The sequence below is a fragment of the Fusarium keratoplasticum genome, chromosome 6, assembly GCF_025433545.1.
Source record: "Fusarium keratoplasticum isolate Fu6.1 chromosome 6, whole genome shotgun sequence".
Classification (NCBI taxonomy): Eukaryota; Fungi; Ascomycota; class Sordariomycetes; order Hypocreales; family Nectriaceae; genus Fusarium; species Fusarium keratoplasticum.
In genome coordinates this window covers 847,111-866,626 of record NC_070534.1, presented here as the reverse complement: position 1 = coordinate 866,626, position 19,516 = coordinate 847,111, and the positions used below count along the sequence as shown (strand labels likewise).

Sequence of the window (19,516 nt, the reverse complement as noted above, 5' to 3'; positions counted from 1 at the left end):
CCATCCTTTACCCACCAGTGTAAAACAGGGTGCAGACCGGCACGAAGAGCGAGACGCTGACGCCAGTCTCCACTGAGACGTAATGGCAGCGCGACTATACGGTTGTAGAGGAAGTGATGCATTCTTTGAGGCGGCTACGTGTGGAATCCTAGTCCTTGGTCCTCTAGTCCTCCACGCGTCGCTTGCTGGTTCGACCATGTCGCCCTGTTACCCCTGGGCCCGGACAGGCGGTCTTGTCAGATCGGTCGAGATTCTAGCGTGACACAGGAGAGACTGAAAAGAGAAAAAGAAAAGGGCCTGCCAAGCGCATCGTCCGAACATGTCCTGCAATTGCGAACCACTGAATGGCCAACGAGTCATGGCCAAGAAGAAAAAAAAGTCCTAGAGGTGTTTTCCCACTTTGATCGTGAGGGCTGTTTCAAGTTCCAACAAGCTTCAGTAGCTCGACGGGTCCCTCTTGGTTCAAACACCCAGAACGTACGAGAACATGGATGTTTCCCGATTTGTCTGGTCTTGTTTTTCTTGGGCGCGATCGATTGCGTGTCTAGGACTCTACTAGGAAAACCCGGACTGTTCTTGTCGGTATTGTGGGATGGTGGCGAAAAAAAAAAAGTGAACTACCTACGTAGTCTACGTCTTTGAAGCAATTGTCGATGCCTGAATGCTGAACCTCGAGGGATGGGGAATTGGAGGCGCTTTGGGCGTCAGCTTCGGAATAGTTTGGAATGAGACAAGTTGCTTTTTTACTCAGGTCCCGGACGGGTTGCGTCTTCCTTGTCTTGAAAGGGGTCTGCAGTCAAAGTTCGTCGTCTTAGACAACAGTTGAACACAAAGAAAAGGGTGCTTAAACCATCGATCGTCACTGTCGAGTCCAACCTCGATTTCCTTGCAAATGGATCTCTTTCTGAAAGAATCCAGAGACCATCCCATCACTTTCCTCATCTGGATTAACAACACTGCAACGCCGGTATGCCCCATGCATGTCTCGCATGGTAGGTCTTCGTATTTCTCAACAACAAAAACAGCGTTACAGCCAATTCACTCTCACCCAGCAGAGACCGAACAGAAAAAAAAAAGAACCATGCAGGGGTAAATGCGTCCAGGGCGTGGCGAGTCCAAGCCAGTGGAGGGCGACGACTGGCTGCGAGGCCATCCCAGAGACTTTCGGGCCCTGAAAGTGCTAAAAAAGGGTCCCCACAACAGCGGGTCTGAGGCGTCAAAAATAGCAATGGGACCCCCCGCCGCGGAGGCCGCGACAAAGAGGGTGAGCTGGCGGGTGTCCATGGGTTGTGTTGTACCTGTAGCTGGCTGGCTAGAAACCTGCTGGCAAGGGCCACAACTGCGCGTGCCGTATGGTGCGAGTAGCGCCGGGGGCGAATCAGGGCCTTGGTTTGCGTGCGAGTACCGGGGGAGCTTGCTAGAAAAATTTGGCGGGGGGTACAGGCTACAGTCCTTGGGCTTGAACCGTTGTGTTGTGTTGGTGGTCTCGGCGGCCCGCGGTTGAATGGCTGGAACTTTGTCCATGATTGAGGGTGTGCCTGAGAGTGAGATGCACTGTGTCATGCCGTGCAACGTGTGGTGCATTATTGGTGCGGGAAACGCCATCTGCACTGTACACCGGTCACGCCAAGCCATCCCGTTGATGGCTTCCCCCCAAAATGTCCCCATGATAACGGGATCCATCCATGGACCATGGGATCCAGATGGATCCATCCTGTCATGGCTCCTGAGAACCTTCCCCAGCCCTACCTTTTCCCTCCCGTCCCCGTATCATCGGACCCTATTCCTATCCATCCCATCCATTCCCTACCTTACCTATCCCATCTTGATCCTCTCGTTTTCCTCCCCTTTCCTTCTTTCATATCCCTTCTTTATACTCCCATCGCCTAACGTTATCCCCGGGTGCTGCCCCCTTTCGGCGCATCGACCTTCGCTCACGGGCCCTCCCCCGAACTTCTTTACAGCATAGCGACTCTCGTTTTCTGGGGACGACCGACAGTCTCTTTATTGTCAGCGAGCAAGTTTGTGTGGCGTATTCCTCCTGACCTGCTTGTCTGCTGCCGCGACGTCTTCTTCCTCTCGCTCATAGACTACGTGCTTCCTCGGCTTTTTGATCTTTCTCCGACCCCCTTCGACCTAGCGAATACGAGAAATACACCCCGGCGGTTTGCGCAAATCAATTCGATAGTCTGTTACGTGGCCAACGACTCCAAAGACAAGCCGAAATCTCCGACAACAATTGAGAGAGCTCTGGACGTGGCTGCGCGAGAAGAGGCTTCTGCAAGCCTACACTTCTTTTGAGTCAAGCCTCGACGTCTTCGCCCGTTGGCGAAGTACTCGCCCATGATGGACGTAGGCAATGTTGTCCGTCTGTTTAGCCGCCAACAAGGCGGAGGAAAGGATGCCGGCCAAGAGCTGCTCGATCTGCTCAAGAACCCATACAACGATCAGGTAAGTCTCTTCTGGCTGTTCCGGACGCGTACCGGCTACTGACGCCTCATGCGTAGCTTCAAGCAGCCTCGATGTACTCAGCGCTGGCGATTTCGCTCCCCGTAACAATCTTTATCGCCTTCTGCTTCTCCCTACTCCGACCATATCACCAGGCCATCTACGCCCCCAAGATGAAGCACGCCGACGAGAAGCACGCACCGCCGCCTATAGGAAAGGCCCCGTGGTCGTGGATCACAACGCTGTGGAAGACCAAGGAGGAGCAGCTTGTGTACTTGATCGGCATGGACGCCACCATCTTCCTGCGCTTCGTCCGCATGTGCCGCAACATGTTTCTCACCCTGTGCGTCACCGGCGTCGGAATTCTGCTTCCTGTCCATGTGTCGCATTGGAAGACTATTGGTGATGACAGCGGCAACACCTGGGTCTCCAAGATCACCCCCCTCCACGTCTGGGGCCAGGCCATCTGGGCGCAGGTTGTCATCGCCTGGGCATTCAACATCATCATCGCCATCTACCTATGGTTCAACTATAGAAAGGTGCTCCAGCTTAGGAGAAAGTACTTTGAGAGCGAGGAGTATCAGAAGAGTCTCCACTCCCGTACCCTGATGGTAAGGTCTATTGAGGTTGTTGATAGAATTCCTCACTCACACTAGCCCAGGTTTACGATATCCCCAAAAAGGGCTGCTCTGACGAAGGTATCGCGAGAATCATTGACACAGTTGCGCCCAATTCGTCCTTTGCCCGAACAGCTGTTGCTCGAAACGTCAAGGAACTTCCCTCCCTCATCTCCCAGCACGACCACGCTGTTCGCAAGCTCGAGAGTATCCTGGCCAAATATCTGAAGGATCCCAACAACGTTCCCGTCGCTCGCCCCATGTGCCGACCATCCAAGAAGGATCGATCGTACGGAACGTACCCCAAGGGCCAGAAGGTTGATGCCATTGAGTACTACACCCAGCGTATTCGAGACCTCGAGGTCCAGATCAAGGAGGTCCGCGCCAGTGTGGACAAGCGAGGCTCGATGCCCTACGGTTTTGCCAGTTACTCGGATATTGCAGAGGCCCATAGCATTGCCTATTCTTGCCGCAAGAAGAAGCCCGTTGGCGCCACTGTCAGACTTGCGCCCCGACCTAACGACATCATCTGGGAAAATATGCCGCTGTATAGTGCTACACGAAGTCGAAGACGCTGGATCAACAACTTCTGGATTACTCTTCTGACCTTCTTCTGGGTCATTCCTAACCTTGGCATTGCCATCTTCCTGGTCAACCTGCAAAACCTGGGATCTGTCTGGCCAGCCTTCAACCGAACACTGACCGCGAACCCCAAGAGCTGGGGTATTGTGCAGGGTATTGCTTCGCCGGCTCTCATGTCCCTCACCTACCTGGTTCTCCCCATCATCTTCCGTCGACTCTCCATCAAGGCCGGTGACCAGACCAAGACGGGCCGAGAGAGACACGTCCTTGCCAAGCTCTACTTCTTCTTTGTCTTCAACAACCTCATCATCTTCTCCGTCTTCAGCGTCATCTGGACTTTTGTGTCTGGCGTCGTCCGAGACACGTCAAGCCCGGGGGCGACCGACATTTGGAAGATCATTGTCAAGAACGATATTGCCAATTTGCTCTTCGGTGCGCTGTGCACCAACAGCCCCTTTTGGGTGACTTACTTGCTTCAGCGTCAGCTCGGTGCAGCCATCGATCTTGCTCAGCTTTGGCCTTTGGTTCAGGCCTTTTTCCTCAAGAAGTTGGGCAGCCCGACTCCGAGAGAGCTGATCGACCTCACGGCCCCTCCTCCTTTCGAGTACGCCAGTTACTACAACTACTTCCTCTTCTACGCCACTGTCACCATGTGCTTTGCCGGTATTCAGCCTCTGGTGCTCCCGGCTACCGCCATGTACTTTGTGATTGATTCCTGGCTGAAGAAGTACCTGCTTCTGTACCGCTTCGTTACGAAGACCGAGTCTGGCGGTATGTTCTGGCGTGTCATTTTCAACCGCTTCATCTTCGCGACGATGCTCTCGAACCTGGTTGTCATGCTTACTTGCTGGGTCCGTGGTGATGGAAATCACCTCCATTTCTACTGCATCGTACCGCTGCCGTTCCTCATGCTCTTTTTCAAGATCTACTGCAACCGGGCCTTTGACAACAAGATTCGATACTACACCACTCAAGATGTGACCAAGAATACCGAGAACGGAATGAACCCCAAGGAGTCCCGCGTACGCAGCGAGCGATTGGCAAACCGATTCGGCCACCCTGCGTTGTACAAGCCCCTCATCACCCCCATGGTGCACGCCAAAGCGCAGAACCTCCTGCCTGGAATCTACAAGGGACGACTGACGGACGGCCGAGAGGTGAACCAAGGCGACATGATGAGTGTCAGTGGCTACTCGGACATGTACGCCCTCGACCCTATGCAAGGTGGAAAGCCAGGCAAGACCGCCAACAGCATCCCTGGCTTCGAGTACGTGTCGGATACTCAGATGGACTTTGAATTCTACAAGAACCGAGCCGAGTTTGCAGAGGACCACGGTGGCGGCGAGATCTACGGCCGCCCTGGAGAAATTATGCGTCCTGATACTCCTGGATCCTGGGATGGAAGCGACACGGCGTCCCGACCTGGCACGCCCGTTGGCCGCTCCGCTTCTCCCTTTAACCCTGGACAGCAGCGTTTGATGTCCATGTCCAGCACCAGCGATACAAGTTACTCGGCATACCGACCAGCTGCCCCGGCGTATGGTGGATTCACCCAGCAAGCAACTATGGGCTCAGAGGTACCCAGCCGTGGCCGCAGCCCCTTGTATTCGCAGAACAACGGCAGCTCCTCTGGGCTTGGACTAATCCAAAATGCCCAGGCCCCTCCTGTGAGCAACCTCACACCAGGAGGTCGTATGACGCCTTCAGTCTCTCCTGGCCCTTCAGTAGGCGCCATGGGCGGCGGACCCCGTGGCTACAGCGGCCTCGCACAGAACGAGGAGATGGATGCGGGCGATCCTTCACAGTACGACTACTTCCGTGGCGGTAGCCGGACAAGACGGACCCCCGGAGAAGGCTGGTAGAACCGCCTCAGAAAAGGGCTTTTCTTTGCATGATAATTTGCGCGGCGTTTGGATAGATTGGGATGGATCTGCAGTTGCTGTGAAAGAGGCGGATTGTGTTGAATGCGAGACGACTCGTAGACCTTTGGAAACGTACGAGAAGAGAAGCAGACCATATTTGCAAATACAGCTTTTAATGCACATCATTCTGTTCAGATGCCTCTTTGGCCACGGTTCTGCTTGCAGATGCGTCAACTGTATGCCTATATCTATTTGGGCCTCCACCTTCAAGCGGTGATATGCGAAATAGCTAGTCTATCTATTTTTCTTTTATGTCATGACCCATAGCTCTTGTAATTCTCCTATCATAGCAAAGACTTAGTCCTTAGCAAACTTGCCCGTCTCGTGCAATCTCGCCGCAAACCCCTCGAGATCCTCGGCCAAACCTGCCATGATGACCTCTTCCACAACATCTTCATTCCATGATATTCCCAGCGTCAAGGCGCCTCCAGGAACACTGGCCACGCTGATGCTCATTGGACCGCCGGCGACCATGATACCATTGGTGAAGAGTACACGTGAGATGCTCCTCTTGCCCTCTTCAGGGGTAGGAATACTCAAACATCCAATGTTGCTAAGCTCCCATGAGTCATCCCGCTCCTTGCCGTCCTTCTTGCGCCAGTGAGATGCCCAGTCAGAGATGTAGGGGAGTAGGCTGGCGTCATCGTCGGCGGGAAGTGTTGCGGCTCTATCCTTGATTTGGGTCTTGAGTTCGCGGGCATGGTGCCAGATGAGGGCGTCTAGATCTGCCTTAGGACTGCGAAGGGCTGAGACATCGGATGAAGCGAATTGGTGTGTCATGGTGGTAATGAGCACGCGGTAGGTGTCTTTGAGGGCTGGGTTTGCCGTGGAAGACATGTATGGCCGCATGTTGATGGGTGTGGAAGATGCGAATGCTGGTGCATCTGGGATGCGGGCTGCAAGAGAGGCAAGGATGAGGGCGTGCAGTAGACCTGTGATGGATGTTCCATGAGATCGGGCTCCAGCAAGGAGGCTCGCTACTACTGGAGCTGAGATGTCGACCGCATGGACACGAGCCTTGTGTGGGTGGGCAAAGTCGATGGGTTTGCCAGCCCAGATAGCAGGTTTGGCAGACTTGAGAAATGAAGGACCGAGTTCGTTCCATAGTGTAGCGGCCCAGAAGGACATGCTATTCGTGTAGGCGAGGATGGCGTCTTGGGGCTCTGGCAAGGAAGGGGGCTCAGGGAATGAGAGGACTGTTTCAGCCTTGGAGGATGACACAGGGGAAAGAGCATTGAGTTCGACTAGGAGATGCTCGTGGAGCTGCTTAGAGCTAGTTCCATCCATCAGAGAGTGATGGAATGAAAAAATGACATCTTCGAAAGAAGGGTTCAAGCCTGGTCTGAGAACGATGATGCGCCAGGGAGGACGAGATTCAACATTGCTCCATAGCTGATCGTGACACCAGGCTTGGACTTCTTCAAGAGTCTTTTCATAGTTCTCTTCATCAGGGATTTCTCGAAACTCGACATGCTCATTGAGGTTAATCTCGCGGATGTGGGTGAAGTGAGCATTGTTGGTGTCTTCATCCGTAATGCCCACTCTGAGCATGGGATGCGTAGTTATGATGTTTGAAAGAGCCGCTAGGATAGCTGTGTTTGAAGGTGAAGAGTTTTGGGGTAGAGTGTATCTTCCGGTGACTGCCACACAGCGGTATAGGCCTAGGGGGTGGCGAGAAGATGAGTAGATCTCACTGAGAAGATGTTAGCAGTTGTAATTGACTGGGAGGGTTGTACACACATTGGGCCTAGGGGCCTGATAGCGTTGGAGAGAGAGTCGACAGTCATTGTGAATCAATTGGAGTTGAATTGACACAATTCGATGTGACTCAATGGCTCCTTGTTGTTGAGTGAAGTTGTCTAAGAGCACTAGTGTTGGTGTCTAGGTGCCTGGACCAGCCAGCTGAATTCACATATACGTTCAATAAGAACAAGGTGAAGGCAATTCTCGAATTGTTTTGAAAGCAAAGAAGAAAGTTTAAAGTAATTGGAAATTTTGCCTTAAATACTTGGCTATCCACTGCTTTCCTTTGGTGGCATAGTCGTTCTGCAAGTCTTGGATGTATGTGAGTCAGTGAGTGACTGGGTATAAGCGGTGGCGCCTCTATAGGAGCAGCACCATGGAGCGGATGATACCAGGAACTTGACAAAATAATTGACACAATGAATTTGACTTGCCAAATCAATGATTCCTTGAAAATGTACTTACAGCATGTAAATCTACGTGATCAATTGCTGCAGCCAAACTGTGGCGGCCGAGTCGGCGGGCCGGATGATTGGTTCTGCCGATGCCACCGTAACCGGCGAGGAAGGCACCATGGAAGGAAGCGGCCAGGTAGCTAAAGTTGACAGTCGCGGGTGCCAAGACGGCCCCATCAGACCCGGCCGCTTCTGCCAGCCTCCAACCTTCCATTCAACGCGTCCAGTTGAATCCACGACCCAGACAAAAACACCTGGTCACACTTTTGCGACTCTGTTTATTGTTGTTTATTTTTCCCTCTTTGCTGCATTGAGAACTTCCTGATACCCCAATCTGTCCACGACATTACCTGTACGACCTTTTTTTACTTGGTAACATCTTTTTTTTCGACCTGGCGCAACACTACTGTCGCGATGCTATGAAACGCGCTCTCGACCATGTACTATCGATCACACTCTAACCACCAATAATACCGCTTGGAATACTCACCCATGGATCGCGACAGGAGCTCGTTTGGAGACCGGTCATTCGGGAGACCGAGCCAGCTTGTGGTGAAGGAGTCTGGGAGGAAGCCTCTCTTTGGGGCACCTGCTTCGGACAGGAACAAAGAGAATGATGCGAGTCGCGCGCGGACAAACATCCCGACACTGCGCTCGAGCGTTTCCGTCAACGGCCTATCACGATCGACGAGCGCCGAAGCCGAGAGGAGAGGGAGCTTCGGCTCCCCTCGCGAGACAAGGATGCTGAAGCCTGGGTTTAGCGGTTCTGCTCGGAAGCGCTTGTCCATGAACGAAGCTTTTACTCTAGCCGCTCAAGAGAAGGACGATGATACCGAGGACCATGTTATGGATGCGTCGCCCAGTCCTGCCCCGCGGGTCTGGCGCGAGCGACGGGAAGGGGACGAGAACCGGATGAGGAAGCTATTGGGACAAGACCACCTGGACACGAAAGCGCCGAGTCGACCTTTTTCGCGACAATCGTTAGCCTCGTCGACAATACCTGACAAAAAGCCTTCTCCCGAAAAGAGCGAATCGCCACGACGGAGGTCTTTGTATGCGACGTCTAGGATAGGGCTTGGGTCTAGGTCGCCGGCCCCAGAGACCGCAACTACAACAAGTGATGTTGTCAAGGAGGATCGGCCAGCGAGTTCGCTTAGTGGGTTGCGCCCACCTTCTAACTGGCTAAGACATATGCCTTCGAAAGACGATCTTACGAACCAGGGTCGGATTCCGGCGCTGGTTCCTGGGATTGAGGATCCATTGCCTTCAATTGAGGGTGGGGGAGAGTCACAGCCAGCTCCCGAGCCCTCGCCTGCAAAGAGTTTTGCATGGGAGGTTGATGATGACTTTACGGCTGGAGATTTGCAAGTTTCCGACAGCCCGAGAATTCGGATGGGTGCCCGGCCGTTTGCGAACCGGATCCATTTCGATGAGGGGAGTGAAGTTGACATCAACTCACGGACGAGAGTGGCACCGCCTGGATCGCGCAACACGAAGCTGGACGAGATCCGGACGAGGGAGGTCAAGACAGGGAGCGATATTCCCCTCGAACTGCCCCGGCCACAGAATACCAAGCTGGATGAGATTAGAGACCGTGAGGAAAAGGTCGAGCACCAAATACCTATACCGGATCGCCACGCGGCGAGACCGAAGAACACGAAACTGGACGACATACGACAGCGTGAAATCAACGGTATTCCCAGGAGGTCTTTTGCTTCCATCAGGCTAGGGGAGATCCGGGAGCAAAATTCCATGATACGTTCGCTGTCGCCAGAAGAAAATCGACCACAGACGAGTGGCGGGATAGTGCCAGAGAAGAAACCATCGCCTGAGCCTGAGAAGAGGGAACTGCCTCGACCAAAGTCTGCATTTGAGATTGCGGGCGAGCAAATACCTGATACCCCTGTGACGATCTACAAGTCACGACGAGCCAGCATAGAGACGCACGAGAAGGACGGGAATGAATCAAACGACGTTAATGTTGTACGACCCAGCTTGTCACACAGACGCACGGATTCACGAGACCTGCTGCGACAGCTGGCCAGGGCTACAAGCTTAAGTCCTGCTCCGGAGGCGGAGCCTCGACGGCCGGCCGACAGTGACAAGCCGGTATCTCAACCGTTAGACCCGAAGCTTGACTCCAAACCTGACACTGCATCGGCGATTCCGTTACCCTCCGCTAACAATGGACTGCGGCATCGTTTCCATCGACCAAATCGCGATCCCGATAGCAAACCCACGGTTGGATTTGCTGGACTAGCCCGAAATCGTTCAACGGATTCTGTCAAGAGCAAGAAATCCATGAATTCGGAGGCGGACCCTACGGACCGGATCACGGCTGAGGCCAACCTGTTTGCGCCGGCAGACAACCAGTCGGAGAAGGGCTCTATGAGGGCTCCTTCACCGGTGCCAGAGTCGGACGATGAGAAGGATGTCGAGGCGACACCCCGGGCTCCCAAGCCAGACCCCTTGACGATGCCAACACCGAGGGTCACGGGCGCATACGTGGAAACACCAGCGACAGTCAAGGTGGAAAAGATCGAGATCAAGGAGGAGAAAGAAAAGGAGGAAAAGGAAGAGGTGCAGAAGGTGCAGGAGAAGGAGAAGCCATCGAAACGAGAAGAACGACCACTGCGACCAAGATCGACATCGCTCCGAAATAAGAGAACGGAGCTTGTGGCGACGAGTGGTAGTGACAGGGACACTGCATCAGATCCCGGGACAGATGAGAAACCCCGAACCAGAACCTCGTCGACGGGCGTGAGAAGACGGCGCCCTCGTTCACTGTCACGGCGCAGAGCACCACTAAAAAACTCGGCAAGGCTACCATCAGTCAAAGACGACCTCAAAGAGCTTCAGCGCGTGCATCACATTGATGACTCCACACTGGATGACCTCGAGGAGGTTCTTTTAGGCCGCAAAGCCCCGTCACAAGACCTGGAAGCTCTCCTCGACAACCTACCCCAGAATCCCTCCCTTGATGACGATTTCGACTTTGACTTGGAGCTTGATACAAAACTCAACACGAGGACCAACCAGATCGACCCGCAAAACGACAACTCTGACCTTGTCCGCCTCACGCGCATGAACAATACCCTCAAGAGCAGCCTCTACGGAATTCACACGGCGGCAAGGGGAATAGAGCGCCTCTCTGATCAGGTCAACATCAAGAACCGGGCAGACGAGAAGAAGGCGAACGAGGAGAAGAAGATCGAGGATAAGCCAGTCGAAGTCAAGGTCTCTGACGACGAGACGATCAAGCTAGAACCTTTGAAGACCGAGGAACTCAAGAAACCCGAGAAGGCTGAGAAGCCCGTGAAAGGTGTTGAAAGCATGGGTGTCCTCCCCGACAAACACATCGCCCCCGCTGTCTACACTACGCATCCCAGCACCGGCACCGTCTCCTACATCCACCTTCCCATCCCACGCCTCTACCATCGCAAGCCTTTCCGTCTATCTTGGCTTGGGCTCTTGGTCCTTGTGCTTTCGCTTTGGTATGCCGCCGAGTCGGCCATGTGCGCCATGTTCTGTCGACCAACTCGCTGCGGCAGCACACCTTGCGTGTGGTCTATCAACGACCCGACTTTTGGCACCGCGATCCCCGTCAAGCTGGACCAGTGGACTACTGGCGGTCGTGGTCGCGTGATGGCCGAGCACTTGGGCGAAGAGCTGCAGGACTGGATCGCCGACGCGATGGACGTGCTCTACGACCGAGACATCACCAAGGTCGACATCAGCGGGTTCTCGTTTGAGCAGAAGCGCCAACACCGCCGACGCCTACGCAAGAAGGGCCTCGTTCAGCGCCGCGTTCACTCGCCAGAGCAGCAGGCAAAGTTTGATGCCTGGCACCAGGCGAGGGTTCAAAGAGAGCGACAGGAGGAAGCCAGGGAGATGGGATATGACATCGGAGGTGATGAGGATGAGGCGATTGGAGGAGATGAAAGGGTTTGGTAGTTGTCACTGGCACGGTTGCTGAGATAATGTGTCCTGTCGTGGAAGCAAAAGGCAGTCTACGTTGCTTATGAAATGGATATCCCCAAGCGAGAGCGTTTGAACTTGGCACTCTTTGTGTAGTTATTTGCTCTGATTGATCATGGTGACATCTCTTCCAGTTGGTATCAACCTCTAAGCCCATGTAAAAAGCCAATACATTTTCCATCCCAACGCCGTACGCCCAATATCTGTTTCCCGTCTAATCATCGAAACCACCCCATTCCTCATCATCCTCGTCCATCGCATCACGATCGCTGCCAGCCTCGGCCCATGGGAGCCTCTCGTCCTCGTAGCTATCAGCCGCGCGCTCCCTCACGGGCTTGACGGGGCATCGCTTCAGAGCCTGCACCAGTTCTCCAACAGCCTTGACGAAATCCGCCGCGGCCTCGTCCTTGAGGGCTTGCTCGCGCTCCAGCTCGTCGACCCAGATGTCGAGCGCGTGCAGTCTAATTCCCACGGGTGACTTTCTCAAGTCTCCCTCAACGTCGAAGGGGTACTCGGCCAACACGCCGACAATGGCCTCGACGTCACCATCCTTCCATCCCCTCTCCCTCGCAAGCCTAACATGCGCAGCAAAAACCCTTCTCACGAGCAACAAAAACTTTTCCAGCCTCAAGACGTCGATATCAGTCCACCCCGCGCCAACCACGAACCAGAACCCTCGCAGCCAGGGGATGGCGCACGCGGGCTTTAGCGTGAAGAGGAGGTTGGCGAGGTCGGCTGCGAGACGTTGCTGAGGCACGGGACGGTCCGTCATCCAGAGCGCGTAGAAAAGGCCCTTCCAGAGCTTTTGGGCGTCTGTGTCGGAGAGGTTCGTGCGGGAGGAGAGGAATGTTGAGAGGGATTCGAGGGATGCGGTACGAAGTTTGCGGTCTGAAGAAGGAGTTAGTTTACGAATTGAAGGGGAGAATGGTGGTGGATGGACGGACCGCTTGAGGCGAGGTTGCGGATAAAGGGCATTTGGGATTCGTGGGCGGCCATTGTAGAGGCTAGAGCTTCGGTGGCTCTTTCAGAATTCAAGTTGTGTATGTTTACGCGACGATTTTCGTGTAGAGATTGTGTGGTGTTGATCGAGAGGTGGTGGTGATGGTTTGCGATTGGTGTTGAAGGTGTTGAAGAGCTCGACAACTTTTTTTTGTTAAAGGTCAAGGTGGGATGCAGGGGCCATGTGGGGGAGAGAGTCTTGACCGAGTTCACCGAGGGTGGGGCCGGGGACGGTGGATGTAAGTTGAATGTCTTGGTTGAAGAACAACACCATTTGATACAAACAGTAATTAAAAACGTTCAAGATTGAAGAATCATGTTCATTTTGAGATTATGCTAGAATTATATGTACAATAATTCCGGATGCACCTTGAGAAGGGTGGTTCAAGTCTCCAAGGGCAAGGGGAATTAGTTCAATAGCTAGGTTGAGCTCATTATGGGCCAAGCATCTACAATGATGCTCCAAAACACACTGCCTGTCCCTGAATTCAAGAGCTATCTAATATGCGGATTGTATAGCAGTAGAAAAAGCACTGAAAAAAAAAGGTCTCCCATCGCTTTACCTCTACGACGCAGCCCTCATAGGACCCCTCAGCTCGGCAGAGTCGGCCTTGCACACTCGAGCCACGACAGAATCGTGAAGCCAGCTCTCAGGTCACAGATATGTCGCCCAAAGCCTTTCTCACTATTGTGTGAAATGAGGGTGACGGTTGAGAAGTCCGAGGCTTTACCAGGGCGCGTGGATGTACCAGAGGTGGACGGAGTCAGAGTGGTCAAAGTCCCATTTTGCGGAGGACAGTGGCTACTGTAGCTAATACCCATTGACGGCGAATGTAATAAACAAGTCAGGACAAATGTAGCAGAGGGGAACGACAATGCTACAAAGGCCGCCAGTGATGGATGTTTGAGAAAACGAACAAGCTTGGTCAGTAGGCCAAAATGATGAGTCAGACTGGCGGGTTGCCATGAGGCGGCGGGCTCAAAGTGGAAGGCCATGGGAGCTGGATGCTTACAAGGGTGTTAGTCAATGGTTTGTCGATAGTCTGCGAAGCGGAGCATGTTCAGTTTGCTCGGCAGAAAGGGAGCTCTTGACAAACAAAGGGAGGATCAGGCTTTCTTCTTTTTTAGATGGTTGTATACATACATATGCCAAACAACTACCTAATGCATCATGGTGGTTGGGTTACCAGTTGTTGGACAAGATGCATCACATCCTTGTTCTTGACCTAAATAGGCAGCTTGACAGCAACTATCTCAACCAACAATACCGAGTGATTCATATGCCATCAGCAACATATTTATTAGCAAACATCAATATCCAATGACCCTTTAGTCACTCCCAGGCACCACTCGTTTCAGCGCTTCCTTCCAGGTCACAGCCGGCCCCACTGTTACTCACCTTGTGCCTAACACACCTACCCCACCATCGTCATAACTTCCCTTCCTTCTCCAACTCTTCTTCTTCTCTCTCTCTTAGCAGCTGAATACACACACCTTCTCAACGAATACGAAGCCAGCGTAGAACGAGACTGACTTAGGCTATTTAAGCACTGCGAGATACGTTCAGACGTTAAGGAAAGAGAGCGTTGATTTGCCTTCTTGAGCTCTTGATTTCTTTGCCCCGCCATCGGACGAGTCAACCCCAAAACCAACACCACACTCCAGAACCACCAACCGTCGCAATGTCTTCCACCAAGCGCATCACAAAGGTACCTTCCCCCTCTGAGTTTCTCCTATGCTGTTTCCGCTAACCATATCCCAGGAATTCGCCGAAATTTCCCAAGAACCCCCCGAGGGCTTCACCGTCTCCCTCCCCCCCAACGAGTCCATCCACACCTGGCACGTCACCCTCCAGCCCCCTCCCTCGACGCCCTACCACCCAGGCCGCTTCGGCATCGTGCTCTCCCTGCCCACCGACTACCCCTTCAAGCCCCCCGTCGTCAAGTTCTCCACACGCATCTACCACCCCAACGTCACAAACGACTCTCTCGGCAACATCTGCCTCGGCCTCCTCAAGCCCGACGCTTGGAAACCCAGCACAAAGATCCGCGCCGTTCTCGAGGCCCTCGCCAATCTTCTCGAGGAGCCTCAGCTTGATAGCCCGCTCGAGGAGCGCATTGCCCAGCAGTACCAGTCCGAGCGGGAGGCTTTTGACAAGACTGCCAAGCAGCAGGTTGAGAGGTATGCCATGGGGGAGCCCGTGTTTCCGCCCGTTGTGTGAGGTGTGAATCAAAACAATCATGGGAGATCAAAAAAGGGAGAGGATGGAACTTGGCATGACATTTGGATAGCTCAATGTGTTGGGCTTTGGCCTGGCATTGGGCATCATGGCTTACGAAGCATGCCTGACAACTTGCAAAATAACGACGAAAATGAAGACAGCACAATCATGAATGGGCGGATGGATTCATCAGGGACGCCTTTTCAGCTGGCTGTCTCGGCTTGTATTTATTTACTTGCACTCATGCACAACAAACAAACACTAGCACAAGAAAGACATACATAATTAGAGACACGCACGCACTCAATCGTTCACCGTGAAATCCATCTTCATTCCATTGGGGTATCAAAAAAGGGCCCCAAATTCTACTCCTCCCTAATAACCTCTATCCAGTCATATATGGCCCCCCTATCTATATCAATCAAAACAAACACCGCTTCGACGGGACTCTGCCACTCGCTCCCGTCCCCCTTCCTGCGGGAGCTCTCCCTCACCTGCCGAGGTGCTCTGGTGTGGTATAGTGCTTTTTTGGTCTTCTCGCAATGCAGCCGTAAGCCATCGTCATTAAGTATAAAACAAGGTTCCTTTTTTGGGGCTTTCCATTCCATCCCGTCCATTCCAAACCGCCCAACGCTGGTCCCTCCCCTCTTTTGTGAGACATAGTAAACACCCGAACAGGGTATTGCGGGTAATAACAGAACATGATGTGAATGAGAACAAGGTAGAATAGAAGCAAACATCAAGTGTGAAATGCAGACACTGTGCCGGCTAGGTCGAATCAAGAAGGAAGCAAACAATGAGTGCCATCCGTCCAACGCCATCCCATGATTAGATTCGGCGGCTCCGCCACCGTGTCTGGTGTGGGATGCAGGATGCCGAGGCAAAAAGGTTGATAAAGTCGTAGGAGAGATGAAGGAGTGTGAATGTGTGAGTAAGTGTAGAAGGGAGGGATCCCGAGTTGAAACATCATGCACCTGTCGGTGACCTCTTCTTCCCGAAAATGCTCCTCTTGCCGCCCTCTGTGTCTGATTGCGCCACGTTCCACGTGTTGAGGTTCTTCCCCTGTCGCACTCGGTCCAGCTGTGCCTTGGCTCGGCGTTCCTGGCGCTTCTCGTCGATCTGGACCTGGCTGAGATGCCCGAAGCCATTCCGCCGCTTGAAACAAGCCTCCATGAGCGCATTGGCGTCAATCAGTCGCCTTGGCATCGATTGCACCACCCCAAACATTTCCATAGGGTCAGCCACAGACTTGATCTCGTTCTCGCCCAGCTTGAAGATAGCCAAGGCGATGCGGAATAGCGTCTTAGAACCTTCGTAGAAGAAGACATCCCACACTCGGAGCGTGGTCTCGATCGGTAGAGTTCCGATGAAGCAGCTCATGAACCATGCCGTCATGCAGAGCGTAATTGGTGGGAGTCGGTCTGTTGGCGTTGACATTCGTAGCAGCTCCTTGCGTCGTGCCCGAGTAAGCCGCATTGACTTGCCAGTCGACGGCCGTGAGTTGGGGTCCGCCTCGAGCTCACCGCCAATCTTGTCCCAGATGGCGGGCATCGAGTTACGCATCTCAGTCATGAGCACGCCGAGATCGATCTTGGAGCCCTCCAAGCTCATCTCGTGTGTCCCTGGAAGGTAGACGACTGTGATGACGTTGAGGAGCCAGAAGCACTGCTCCTCCGTCTCAACAAAGAGGAGCAAGAGGCCAGCCAAAAAGTTTAAGCTCTGGCAGTAGCCGATTCGAGGGTTGTACACGGCAAAGGCGTGAAGCACCCGACGCAGCGACGTAATGATGGGTGGCTCTCCCTCGGTGTTGGGTGGACCCGAGCTTGAGCTGCGGGTGGAATCCGTCATAGTCGTCCGGCTCTCCCTGGCGCTGCTTGACGCCGTCGTCTCTGGTCCACCGGGAGGCTTGAACTTAATGTTGTCCGGGAATGTGCGGTGTAGATCCCGCTCAATAGCTTCGGCGTCAACATCCTTGGCCCTCTTAAAGGTCAGCTTGTCGTAGAGACCCGAGTGCTGAGAGAGGATCGCAGGTCCACCGGCATAGTAGAACCAGGCCGCACCGCGCCATTCCGGGGGAATGCCCTTGCGCACGAACCGCTTGGTCTTTGCGTTGGGAGCTGGAAACCGGTTGGGATGATCTGTCATAAGAGCATTGTCCTTCAGGTACGCGGCCCACTTCTTCCGACGGCGGGCCAGGTACTCGGTATAACCAGCATTCCAGTTGTCGTATTGCTCCCGGGTGACGTATTGGTTCGCCTTCTTGAAGCCGTAGCGATCACGGGAGTCGGGGTCTTCGGGCTCAACAGGTGCGGTAGGTGCGGCAGGTGCGGCGGCCACAGTGATGACAGGGGGTTCGGGTGAGGGTTCGGGGTCTTTGGTAGATTCAGGGGTGTCGGGACGTTCGGCTGGCTTGTGTGCCAGGATAGGTGGAGAGATGGGAGGAGAGATGGGTGTCGAAATGGATGGAGAGCGTGTAACAGAAGGTTCGGTAGCAGAGGGAGGTTGTTGAGAGTTGACCGAGGGTTCTGAGTCGATTGACTTGGCCGAGTCGCGCTTTTCAGCGATTCCCCGACTGTAGTGTTCTTTTTCTGCGATATGGGGTACGGATGATGTGAAGGCAGGAGAGGTAAAGATCATCTTGGACATTCGGATCTCGACATCCAATGTCGAGACGGACTCTGGAATCGGTCGCTTAGGGAAGTCCTCGTCATCGGTAGCATCCAAGACGCTCCGACGCGGCTCCCAGTCCGACGTCAAGGTAGCTGGGCGGGCGTTCATGGCGACGTTGTAGTCCGAGTAGTTGTCGTTGTTGTTGTCGTCGTCTTCGTCGTCGTCGAAGCCTTGCTCGTACATGCCCATAACATCCTCAAGGCTCGGCTCGTCGAGATCGGGGTCGAGCTCGTTGTCGGCGTCACCCTCTGGCTCAGCGTCCGCTTCCGGGCTGGGATAGAGCGAGGTGACGGAGCTGTCCTTTGTAAGAACGCTGCTTCGTTCTGTGACGGCGGTGCCAGGAGCAGTTGATTCTGTGAATTGGGAGCGGAAGCTCGAGCGAAGCTCTTCACCACTCATCCAAGGGGCGACGACAGGGCTCGGGGAAGCCGAGCCGCTGTTGGTGTAGCTCAAGGGCGGCCGTGCGGCGGATGATGTCGCACCATTGGTGGTCCTAGCACGGGGCGCTCGTGGCTCATATAAGTCGTTACCGGGAGGAGAGAGGACCGAGTGGTAGGTCGACGATGATTGACAAGACGAAACAGAAGGGCCGCGGGGGCGTGTCGGAGGCCAGAGAGGATGTTGGGGAGAGGTGACGAGCTCTAAGTACTGGTCGGCGGCATTGTAGCTGGGGGCATTTGAGGCGCTTGGGGCGCTGGGGGCGGCCCGGGTCTTAGCCGCGTCTGTGATTGGCTGACGAATGCTCTGTTTCCGCGGCCGCGAGAAGTTCTCCACGGCCGTTGGAGGGCTGTCGTAGGCGCGCAGATCAGCCAGTGACGAAGCAGATTTCAGAGGGAATGTCGGGGAGGCGTTTCGGGATTCGATAGGCGTGCTTGCGGCTGTGTCGTATGCAAAAGGTGAGGGAGAATGTGGCGGGGGTTCGAATGGCGATGCCGGGGTCGATGCTGAGGGCTGCAGGATAAATTTAGCTGGGTTGGACAACGAATCCCATCGCGGTGACATTGGCAGAGGCGGCAGTTGTGAGAGTGACTCGTCTGACGGAGCTCGTGCATGGCGGTAGGCAGCACCAAACGGCACGATATGCACGCGAGGTGATGCAAGAGGTGATCCGAGGGGCGAAGCCAACGGCGAAGCAAAAGGTGATGCATCGCCGGTCGAGGCACCCGGCACGGGGCTGTTGTCACTATCCCGTAACCGGTCCCCGTAGAGTGAAAACTTCCGACGTGTTGCGCTTGGCGAGCCCGAGCCATCGGGGACAGAAATGGCGAGGGGTGTCATGATGTCGGGGGCTTAGCCGGCGAAGGAACGGAATGCTGCTGCTGGGCGCCAGAGGATCACCAGAACTTTGGTCGCCCAGCGGGCAGAGGCAGGGATGCTCGTCAAGAGGCGTGACGGTTCGTATCGTTTGCGAAGGTGTCGTCGTCGTGGGTCGTCGTTTCGTAGATATTGACGGTGGTATGGTTGAAGATGGGCTGGTTAGTGGTTACCGCCTCATGCAGTGCGCGCTGACCGGTGCAGCGCCGAGGATGAGCGAAAGTAGCGAGGTCTGATTGGGAAAATAGCAACAACAGCTCTTGGCCATCGCCACTGAATCATAACCTGGGAGAAGAAGAGATGGTGCTCGTTTCCGAGGTCGAATCGAGGCGGCCGACGAGGCAGATCTTGACCGTCGGTCCGGGTCTGGAGTCGCAAGTGACGCACGCACGAGCAGTCTACTTTTTTTTCGGATTCGAAATCGGATAGCGCAAAGGACAGACAAGGCCACAGGCAGCGAGAACAGCTGTCGAGGCAATCGGAAGGCTAGGTGTTAAAAACGAAGCGAAAACCTTTCGCCCTTGGAAAGGATCGATTTTGCCCGTGTTGGTTACAGTTCCCTAGGGA

The 19,516-nt window shown here is 54.2% G+C and overlaps 6 protein-coding genes across 6 annotated transcripts; 3 read left to right on the top strand and 3 right to left on the bottom strand.

The window, feature by feature from the left end:
• Positions 1-2,346: 2,346 nt before the first annotated feature.
• NCS57_00823100 (uncharacterized protein) lies at positions 2,347-5,509 on the top strand (the record flags this gene model as incomplete). The annotated part of the gene is made up of 3 exons (XM_053058054.1): positions 2,347-2,451; positions 2,508-3,059; positions 3,110-5,509. The coding sequence occupies 3 exons, from the start codon at positions 2,347-2,349 to the stop codon at positions 5,507-5,509; spliced, it is 3,057 nt and encodes a 1,018-aa protein (XP_052911885.1).
• Positions 5,510-5,866: 357 nt separating this feature from the next.
• On the bottom strand, positions 5,867-7,356 carry NCS57_00823000 (uncharacterized protein; the record flags this gene model as incomplete). The annotated part of the gene is made up of 2 exons (XM_053058053.1): positions 5,867-7,262; positions 7,310-7,356. The coding sequence occupies 2 exons, from the start codon at positions 7,354-7,356 to the stop codon at positions 5,867-5,869; spliced, it is 1,443 nt and encodes a 480-aa protein (XP_052911884.1).
• A 903-nt stretch (positions 7,357-8,259) lies between these two features.
• NCS57_00822900 (uncharacterized protein) lies at positions 8,260-11,721 on the top strand (the record flags this gene model as incomplete). The annotated part of the gene is made up of 1 exon (XM_053058052.1): positions 8,260-11,721. One exon carries the CDS (start codon positions 8,260-8,262, stop codon positions 11,719-11,721), a length of 3,462 nt encoding a protein of 1,153 aa, XP_052911883.1.
• A 238-nt stretch (positions 11,722-11,959) lies between these two features.
• NCS57_00822800 (uncharacterized protein) lies at positions 11,960-12,870 on the bottom strand (the record flags this gene model as incomplete). Its single annotated transcript, XM_053058051.1, has 2 exons — positions 12,690-12,870; positions 11,960-12,633 (listed from the first exon to the last, which is right to left on the bottom strand). The coding sequence occupies exons 1-2, from the start codon at positions 12,739-12,741 to the stop codon at positions 11,960-11,962; spliced, it is 726 nt and encodes a 241-aa protein (XP_052911882.1). The 5' UTR covers positions 12,742-12,870.
• A 1,556-nt stretch (positions 12,871-14,426) lies between these two features.
• Positions 14,427-14,965, top strand: NCS57_00822700 (uncharacterized protein; the record flags this gene model as incomplete). The annotated part of the gene is made up of 2 exons (XM_053058050.1): positions 14,427-14,453; positions 14,507-14,965. 2 exons carry the CDS (start codon positions 14,427-14,429, stop codon positions 14,963-14,965), a joined length of 486 nt encoding a protein of 161 aa, XP_052911881.1.
• A 966-nt stretch (positions 14,966-15,931) lies between these two features.
• Positions 15,932-18,913, bottom strand: NCS57_00822600 (Rab-GAP TBC domain-containing protein; the record flags this gene model as incomplete). The annotated part of the gene is made up of 1 exon (XM_053058049.1): positions 15,932-18,913. The coding sequence occupies one exon, from the start codon at positions 18,911-18,913 to the stop codon at positions 15,932-15,934; it is 2,982 nt and encodes a 993-aa protein (XP_052911880.1).
• Between the last annotated feature and the right edge of the window lie 603 nt (positions 18,914-19,516).